The sequence below is a fragment of the Dermochelys coriacea genome, chromosome 20 (assembly GCF_009764565.3).
Source record: "Dermochelys coriacea isolate rDerCor1 chromosome 20, rDerCor1.pri.v4, whole genome shotgun sequence".
NCBI classification, from domain to species: domain Eukaryota; kingdom Metazoa; phylum Chordata; order Testudines; family Dermochelyidae; genus Dermochelys; species Dermochelys coriacea.
The window spans coordinates 4,847,809-4,857,899 of NC_050087.2; the positions used below are offsets into that span (position 1 = coordinate 4,847,809).

A 10,091-nucleotide genomic window follows, 5' to 3' on the forward strand; every position below is an offset into this window, starting at 1 on the left:
GATCGATAGATAAAAGCGGCTATATAAGAACTAGTTTTCAGAGTAGCAGCCGTGTTAGTCTGTATTCACAAAAAGAAAAGGAGGACTTGTGGCACCTTAGAGACTAACAAATTTATTTGAGCATAAGCTTTCATAAGCTACAGCTCACTTCATCGGATGCAAGTTCTTACATAAGAACTAGGCACTCTTATTCTCAAACTAAACTATAGCCCTGAGAGTGATATAAAGGACGGTAAATGATATTTTTTTAAAAAGCTTGAAATCTAAATGAAACATTTTGGTTCCAGCCGACTGAAACGGACCCCACACAGGTTTTCTCCCCGACTTTTTGATTCACCAAAATTCATTATTGGGTCAAGTCAAATTGCTCCCCCGCAATTTTTCAGAATTGCCACTGAACTGAAAAATCGGTTATTCCCCCAGCTCTAATAGAGAGCAGCTTTCCCATGTGCATGTTAACTACTCAGTATAGGCCTGATCCAGAGAAATGATGAGTTCTCGTTTTTGTGTGCCTGGCTGAAAGTTGTAGGCGATCAGTTGCTGAAAACATACCGACCTGCCAAGCAAAAACCAAAACAAAAATTGCATACTGGGTATTTTTAGTTTTTTTTGACAAAATCCTGAAATAAGTTTTGTAGAAAAATTTTGACAAAACCGGAGAAAACGTTTTTGTCGAAACTTTTTGCAAGAGATGGAAAAAAAGTTTGTTGTACACAACAGCGGTCGCTCAACTTCCTGTGTCTGGGTGCACTGTGTGTTCCTGCTTCCTCCTGTGGCAAGCAAGATGCTGGAAAGGGGCCAAAAAGGAGGTGGGACCAGACCCATCCACACATGGCTGGACAACCACGGAGAGCAATCTACTTATCCTTAAAGATTGTTCACTCCCCATGGGGAGGAGGCTGCTCCAGGAGAGACAATGCCTGCCTGAAATACACTCCACCACCCAGTGCTTCTTCTGGGGCAGTGTGACCCTAGGCAGGGGTGTGGCAAAAGAGACCCAATCTAGCCCAGAAAATGAGAAACTGCTCCCTTTGCAGGCCGTGGGAACAGGGCAAGGCCGATACATTCCTGACACTGGCAAGGGCCTGTTCTCAGGTGGCTGATTATGGTTCAGAGAGATGTAGGGTGAATGTCACCCAGTGTGCAAAGACCTAGCTTTAGACGTGACCCTTCCCAGAGTCCCGTTTCTGTAGCTGCCACATGGAAATATCCAGGGACTCTTCTTCCACACAGCATGGCCCCAAGATTGTGTGTGGCCTTACTGTTCTATAGCCTCATAATTGCTGGATACAGTGGGGTGTATTTAATTTGCTTGGCATGGCGATGTTATCATAGCGCTGTGGGACCTGGCCTGCTTCTTTTATACCCCTACCAACAAAGCATGAAAAATGCAGAGTTAAATGAGGCTGAGAATTCATAGGAAAGATTCCTCCCACGCGATGTTTACAATAAGGCTTCATTGTGCAAAATCTGTCTCCTGGTTGTGGTTGACCTGGCCAAATGGCAGGTATCATTTACCAATAGAAAAGTTAAGAATAGATGAACCATTGCCTACATGTGGCTGCTATTTGAATTTATGAAGTGCCATTATTGCAGCAAACATCCATTCCGTTCATGGTTGGAAAAAAAGTGTATCACATGCAAAACAACGGCCAATTTGCAAAACATTTCCGGTGTGGCTGAATCTGCGTTTTTCACCAAAAAAAAAAGTTTTGGTTGAAAATTTTCCCTGAGCTCTACTTAAGAACATAAGAACGGTCATACCGGGTCAGACCAAAGGTCCATCTAGCCCAGTATACATCTTCCAACAGTGGCCAATGCCAGGTGCCCCGGAGGGAATGAACAGAACAAGCAATCATCAAGTGATCCATCCCCTGTCAGCCATTCCCAGCTTATGGCAAACAGAGGCTAGGGACACCATCCCTGCCCATCCTGGCAAATAGCCATTGATGGACCTATCCTCCATGAACTTATCTAGTTCTTTTTTGAACCCTGTTATAGTCTTGGCCTTCACAACATCCTCTGGCAAACAGTTCCACAGATTGTGTGTTGTGTGAAGAAATATTTCCTTTTGTTACTTATCGCCAGGCGCAAGCTTATTATTTGTATTATGCAGTGTTGCCAACCCAAAATGGTCAAGGTGTCTGGCTCCCCAAAACCATTTGATTGGCTTAAAAATCATGAGTTTAAAAATAATAATAAAGGTGGGGTTCTTTTTGTTTGCCTGCCAGGTTGTTTGCAACAGTAGGGTGCACTGAGGTCACATTGTCAAGCTTTCCAAGCAACCATGTGGGCTAGAAACTGGATTTTTGCTTTGATTTTGTTTAAGGAAAGCCAAGATTCTCATATAATCATTTAATTCTAGGAGTTAGGAGCTTTAAGAAAAAACAAACTATTCCAAGATTCACAATCAAATCTTTAGAACTAGCAACGCTGATTTAAACGCTGTCAGGATCAGGACTGTATTTTGGTAGGCTTGGTAGAAACACATAATAGGTTATGGGACTTGCTCTGTAGCACCTATAGCCTAATCAGGCAAGGTGAAGGAAGGGATGCAAAATCACAGAGAAGTGAAGTGTCCAAGATCATACAGCAGGCCAGTGACAGAGCTGGGAACAGATCGCAGGGGTCCAGACCCAAATCTAGCACTCTATCCACTGGATCAGGCTGCCTTTCCGAAGGACATCTATTTTTTTTAGCCAGGTGCCTGGTCTTGCTGTCCCGCTCATTTGCCGCTTTGTTGCCAGATATAACCTAGACCAGAATAGCAGCTGGGAACTCGAGGGTGCTTATGTGAGGAATAGGCCACATTCAGGGCAACTATTGTGCAAATATGGCACTGGAATTACAAGCATCCAGGTGGGCTGCTGCATGCAGCCAACGTGGAGACCAGGCCTCTTGGCTTCCCCTCTTGCTTCTCCCTTTGCTGGCTTGAAGGAGCAACAGAGCTACAGGGAAGGAGGTGAGGAGAAGGTGACTCTTCCTTCCCTAGATTTCTACAGGCTTCTCAGATTCCACCCCACATACCCAGCAGCCCCATCCCCTCCCTGCCCAGACTCCTGCTCATACAGCCTCATGAAGGGGTCTTGAACATTCCCAAGGGGACACAGCCAACCGACCTCCCCAGGGAAATCAGCACCCCGTCAGAGAACCCTCCCTTCCTAGGGGACACAACATCCTCTCAGGAACCCTCCCTCCCCAGGGGACACAACACCGCCTTGTGTACCCTCGCTTCCCAGGGGAAACAACTTCCTCTCCTCAGAGGACACAATATTCCCTTAGACATCTCATACCCCTGGCACACCCTAGACCCACCCCAGGGACATAATACCCTATCAGACACAGCCAACACCCCCCAGAGGACTCCACCCCCTCAACTTTCCCCCAGTAGCCCCCAACCAACACCCAGGAGACTCAACACCCCCTTGAACACAGCCAGCCACTACTCCCTAAGGGAATCAATACCCCCTCCGCTGTACCTCACACACCCTGGGGGACTCATGACTCTCCTCATGCACACCCCACACCCTGCCCTGCCCCCGACACCCAATATTCCTCAGACACACCCAACCCTCCTCAACTCCCCCTTTTTCAGTCACGTCCAACACCTCCCAGGGCAACAAATGCCCCTGGAGGAGCATCTCAAAGCTTGGTAGCCACATGTAGTCTCCGTACAGATAATATACATATCAGCTGGAAATAATGTAATACTATTTAATTTGATTAGCTTTTACTAAGGAGGCTGCCAATCCTGCCTTCAGACCTGCTACCCTACATTCCCCGTGTTCATTTCAGCATGCACTGAAGCCATTCATTATAACCACTAGAGGTCAGACCTTTCCAGTAGGAAACAGACCGTCGCCATGCTCTTGAATGAACTCGCACAGGAAAATGTTAAAAGAGAGGAACACCGTGTCACGTATGGGCAACCACTTTCACAAGCTCATCACTCCATAGCTAACCTTTCAGTCCTTGTCCTCAAAGGAAACCTGCACAACATCTTCAAAAGACAAACTTGGGAGCTTAAATCGATAATTCTGCTCGACACGAAAAATCATGATCTTAATACAGACATTTACATTTTATTACAACAATCTGTAATCCACTAACCACCTTCCCCCCCTTTTTTGTCCTATGATCGCGGAGGTGTTAATGGGCCACTTCACCTTGACTAGTCCCTTAGAATATGTTAATTATTTATGCTGAATAATCAGTTCCACCTTGTATTTAGCTGTGACACTTTGAGTACCTTTCCCAGACCTGAAGAAGAACTCTGTGTCTGCTTAAAAAATTGTCTCTTTCACCAACGGAAGTTGATCCAATAAAAGACCAAGTCTTATACTTGGATTATAAACTCTTTGCGGCAGGGCCCCTCACTTTGTTCTGTGTTTATACAGCTCCTTGCACAACCAAGTGCATGACTGGGGCTCCTAGACACTGCCACAAAACAAACAATAAATAACAATAACAATCAATGCTTGCAATAAATATAATAGACCTATCCAACACTTCTAGGCCACTAAATTACCTTTTATCCAGAGCATAATTTTTTATGTGCCTTTTCTCACTATCCCCTTTATATCTTAAGAAGGGTAATATGACCTTGGAGGGAGGAAGGAAAATTCCTAGGAAAGTAGACATACCTGGCAATAAAGCCATATACAGAAAATACTCAAACTATTCTTTGCTCAACTAGGGCACTTTTTGCAAATACACAATAAAACGAAGGGTTGGAGAAAAAGTAAGCAGTGTTATCAGAAACACAACATGGCTCAGAAAGGATCTTGCGTTACCTCATTATCCCGCAAGCCGTGGGGAATTAGCATTTTGAGGCAATGTTATTAAACCTACCGTCAGAGTCGGAACACCACAGATTTTTCCATTCAATACTGGTTCATATTTTGATGTATACGGTTACAGAAAAACAATACTTGTGACTTCCTTTGTTCTATATGACGGTGTAGCAGATCGCTGACTCACTGCCACAGCGCCTCCTGCTGGTCGTCTGGGAATTAGCCCAATTCCAGCACTTAGAGCACCTCCTGCTGGCCGGTGTCCCTCCTGCCCCAGGCCCCCGTGTCCTTCCCAGACCCCGGTGCTCCTTTTCTTGGGGTTCTGCTCTACAGCAGTCCCCACACTCTGGGTCTCCCCTCCCAGGGGAACCTCATCCCCCTGTGCCCACCTTGCCTCAGTGCCTACTGCCAGTCGTCATCTAGCCCCCTTTCTCTGGGGCAAACTGCAGTCTGTAATGGCCACTCATCATTGGCAAGGGGGTTGGACCAGCTGTCTCTGCCTATCCCCGGGCTGCATCTCTTTAGCAAGGCCTCAGCCTGGGGAGTTGCCAGGCTGGAGCTCCCCATTTCCTTGTGCCCTTCCCCAGCACCGCTCTGCTTCAGGTACCCCGAGCTCCCAGGACTGACCCAGCTCCTCCCTGAGCCCTGACATCAGGGCCAGCTGTGGCCGCTTCCCCAGTCAGCCTACCCTTTCCCCCAGGAGCGGGGTAACTGCCCCCGCTACACACACACACCCCCTCAAAATCCCCACCCCTGGGGGTAGGGGGGACTCTTCCCTTGGGCTCCCCGAAGCTGCACCTCCAGGGCGGCCCGCTTCTTTCCAGCCGCCTCCCATCCTTTGGCCATTTCCCGGGGGTTTGTCTCCACCTTTCAGCGGCCTCCCTCTTCGCACGCAGGTCAGCATCCCCCAGACCCTCCAGCTTTAGGGTCTGGGTCCATTTTGTGGCCTGCTCCATGACCACCTGGGTCCCGGCCTCTCGCTGGGCCCACTCCGTCCCAGTTCCCTTGTCTGAGACCTGCCCGGTGATGGCCTGGGTCCCGACCTCCCGCTGGGTCCCCTCCGTTCCCGTTGCTGCCTCCACCCCCTCCCATTGGTGGCCCGTTGGCCGATCTGCCATTATTACTGCGGCATCGGCCCTGTTCATTTTTGACCCTTCCAGGCCCCCAGGCACCTCCTTCTGCGGCCCCTCTCTTTTCGTGAGAGGGCAGTGCCTCTTAATGTGGCCTGGTTCATGGCAGCCCCAGCAGGCTCCCCGCCTCTTCGCTGCCTTGGGCCTCTTGCGGTCTTCCTTGCGTCCAGCTTTCTCGCCGGGGCTGACCGGGACCCTCCACCTCGAGCTTTTACAAAAACGATCTTGACTCTGCCCCAACATATCGTGTTCATCCAGGTGTCTGACAATTCTGTTCCTTGCTATCGTTTCAACCAATTTGCCTGGTACTGAAGTTAGGCGCACTGGCCTGTAATTGCCAGATTGCCTATGGACAGACTATGGTGTGCCCTGCAGTGACTCTTTCCCATCACTGGGGAGAATCGCTGTGAATCTGGCACCGGGGCATTTCCAGTGCTCCCCCTGCTGGTTCCTAGCCAGTAGGGAACTCCTAGCAGAAGAGGTGTCGGCCAGAGCTGCCTGCGTTGAGACCTTGCTGGCAGGGACGTGAGGGGGCAGGATGGAGGGCTCCAGGGGTGACTGACTGAGGTGGTGCAATGAGGGAGGCTGGGGCTCCTTTACCTGCCAGCCTGCCTCCCCTTTAGTGCCTGGTCCCTTCATTTTATTTCCCCATCATCTTTCCCTTGTCCCCTTCGGGACCGGGGGAACAGGAGTCCGATGGGAGTCCCACTCTCCCCAGCCAACTTCCCCAGGCCCCTTCAGCCTGTTCTCCCTGGAACTCTTGCCCCCCTCCCTTGTCTTGAGTGCCCCTCCTCCCTTGAACACCCATCGCCTTTGGAGACCCCTGCCACACTTGGGGGACTGGCAGGCCACTGCACTGCAATTTGGCTCAGCCTTTGCCTGACTGGATACGCCTTGTGTGTGCAGAAACAAGGTCACTGGGACATGTCACAGTAAGTCAATTACTACAGCTGCCTGTATTTCAGTATTCTAGTATTTCATTAGTAGCTGATCTCTAGGAATGTGATCAGCACATGGGATGGAGGTTGTCAGAGGCCATTTGCTTGGATAAAAATGGGGGATGATGGTGAAGTATTTGAGTGTCCCTCTCTTAGAACAACTGTATTTATCATTTTTATTCACTGCTATGTCCTGGATCCAGTTTCACATTTGCTGTGTCTGGTTGATTTTATTGTTCACGATCTATCTATCTATCTATCTATCTATCTATCTATCTATCTATCTATCTATCTATCTATCTATAAGGATCTCTCAGTATTTATCTGGCATTTCTCAAGGTGCCATCAATATGCTTCTCAGCACCTGATGGGTTTTCCATCTTTTCCTACCGCTATTAGAAGATTACCCTTACATTTTCCAAAGGCCAGTGAGTTCTGGGAGCGACTCACTCGTTAGAACTGAATTTTTTTAAGTGTCTCGATAAGGAGACGTGCCTTGTTGCCTAATTAAAACTTCAAAACTGGAAATCATCCGACGGCAAATGTTGATCTGCTATGTCAGTTTATTGGAAAAATGGAATAAAACAAAGAAAAATGGAACAAAACAGGCACGGTGGAAGGAAATTATGAACAAGATACAATCTGCACATCAGTGGTTTGCTCTTTGCAAACCATCGTGTAGTGGTGAACTGTTGCAGTTAGCTAATAATATGGAATACACTGTAGGAGCTGAAAAATGATAGATTTTCATATTTGTAGTTGGTTCATACTCGTTTGAGGAAAGGCATTGAACAGTGAGACTCTGAATGTCCCTGTATCACTGAGACCTTCTTTTGAGCCACATATCTTCACAAATGATTCGATTCCTTAGTACATATAGCATCCTAACAATATATCCTAATCAAATGGTGTTATAATGCCAGACAAGCTAGACGTCAGTAACCCAGGAGGAAAGAAAAATTTCAGAAAAGCAGCTTTGTAAAACTAAAGGTCAGGCAGCTGCCTCGTAACAGTAGCTACTCCAGAAATTAAAGATGCTTCATGTAGCAAGCAATGTAGAATGGGCTATAATCTTTAAAATCCCCTAATGACGTTAGTGCTGGTAGCAGGTATTGTTGTCACTAGGCAGTGAAGTGAGGACTTTCTAAAGTTCTCCTTTAATATTTTGTTCTGTAGGAGCTGGTAGTTGATACGCATTTGACATTAGAACTCCTTCCACTGCTAGTGCTGTACCCGCCGGTAGGAATGCACGGTGCACATACATCTCCCAAGTTTGTGACGATGCTTCTTCCAATTCTAGTGTCGCATATACCTCCACTGCTAAGAACACCTCCCATTTTGAGTAGTGTTCTGCTGCTGGAAGGACAGTTGCCTCCAAAGCAGGGGTCGCCGTCACACACAACCCCCCCTTGGGATCTGCACACAGCTGCAAATAAAAAAGCAAGAGATTGTAGCTCAGTTTATGACTTTTGCTGTAAAAGATGAGTCACATAGGACTTCTAAGAAGAAGAATACTCCTGGTACTTACAAATATTGACCGGGCAGACACCTTCTCCACACAACCTATTAGAAGGGGAAAATGAAGAAAGCTTTAAAATGTAAGAAACAGGGTTTGCCAGAAGCTGGGAATTGGGCCACAGGGGATGGATCACTTGATGATTACCTGTTCTGTTCATTCCCTCTGAAGCATGTGGCACTGCCCGCTGTCAGAAGACAGGATACTGGGCTAGATGGACCTTTGGTCTGACTCAGTATGGCTATTCTTATGTTCTTATGTTTTAGCTACCTGCTTATTATCATTACCTATATAATTAATTAACTGTAAGCCTTGAGATCAGGTGATGTTCGCAGCAGACTCGGACTGTGGTTTGGAAATATTTGATTTGACTGTCCAATACACACAAACATTGTTAATTTTTTTTCCGATAGGCCCCGATCCTGCACATGGGCAGTACTTACTCATTCCTATTGGGTAAATTTATCAAAAGTGCATAAGTGCATTAGGCTCCTAAGTGCTATTAAGGTGACCAGAGAGCAAGTGTGAAAAATCAGGGCAGGGGATCGGGGTAATAGGCGCCTATATAAGAAAAACCCACAAATATCGGGAGAGTGCCTATTAAATTGGGACATCTGGTCACCCTAAGTGCTATTTACTTCAAAAGGGATTTAATGTCGTAAGTAGAGCTGTGCAGATAACTGATTTTCTGAGTCAATGACCGAACTGAAGAAACAAAAATATTTTGGGTCTACCTGAAAGAAAAATTTTTTCAGAGAACCAAAAAAAAATCAGGGGAAAGAATCCTTTTAGGTGGAACAAAATGTCTCATTAATCTTGAAATGAAATGTTTACTTTCATTTGTCTTGTTCTGTTTTAATTTTTTTAAAGTTTGTTTTAATGAAAGTGAACTAAATTTTGAAGTGAAAAGTAATTTCAGATGAAAAAAAAATCAAACCCTTTCATTTAAAAAGTACCAAAATGAAACTTTTTATTTTTGGTCCATGGTGTTTTTTTAAGTGTAATAATTCAGTGAATTCAGCAATAATTCGGTGAATTCAGCATGAATTCATAAAATGCTTCAATTGACCTGCATCTGCATTTTTTCATTGCAAAAAAGTTTCAGCTGAATTTCACTCAGCTTTAATTCTTCATCAGTGATGTGCTTCTGATAATTTCCCCCACTGTTCGCAATGAGATGACTTGCAAGTACATGGACTATTACTTGAAGAAAAGGTTGCAGGATTGGACCCTCTGTTTTGATGGGCATTTTAAATTAATCGTTATTCTTCCCTGAGCAGTGATTTGCAGGATTGTGCCATGAACCCACCGGCTCTCCTCTCCTTCCAGCAGCTTCCTGTAGGTGGCAATCTCGATATCCAAGGCCAGCTTGACGTTCGTCAGCTCCTGGTACTCCCGCAGTTGGCAAGCCAGGTCCTGCTTGGCTTTCGTCAGTGCAGCCTCCAGGTCGGCCAGTTTACACTTTGCATCTTTGAGAGCCATCTCTCCCTGTTTCTCGGCTTCTGCTATGGCTCCTTCCAGTTTGCATCGCTGCAGAGGCAGGAGATAACTGCACTCCGTGTGACTCACTTTAAGAGACTCTTTTTCTGACGGCCTCTCATTTGTTACAAATTGAATGCTCACATTTTGGATTTGGTCTGAAAAACTAATCAGGCTGAGGTATGCTCCTTGGAGTAAATTCACGACCACTTTGCCATCTGAGGGATGGAGCATG

At 46.4% G+C, this 10,091-nt stretch overlaps 1 protein-coding gene across 1 annotated transcript; it reads right to left on the reverse strand.

The window, feature by feature from the left end:
• Positions 1-9,107: 9,107 nt before the first annotated feature.
• On the reverse strand, positions 9,108-10,091 carry LOC122458327 (keratin, type II cuticular Hb2-like). The gene is made up of 2 exons (XM_043506388.1): positions 9,687-10,091; positions 9,108-9,111 (listed from the first exon to the last, which is right to left on the reverse strand). The coding sequence occupies exons 1-2, from the start codon at positions 10,088-10,090 to the stop codon at positions 9,108-9,110; spliced, it is 408 nt and encodes a 135-aa protein (XP_043362323.1). The 5' UTR covers position 10,091.

Coding starts and splice junctions, on each gene's coding strand:
- LOC122458327 (XM_043506388.1), bottom strand. CDS start 10,090: ATGCTCCATCCCTCAGATGGCAAAGTGGTCGTGAATTTACTCCAAGGA.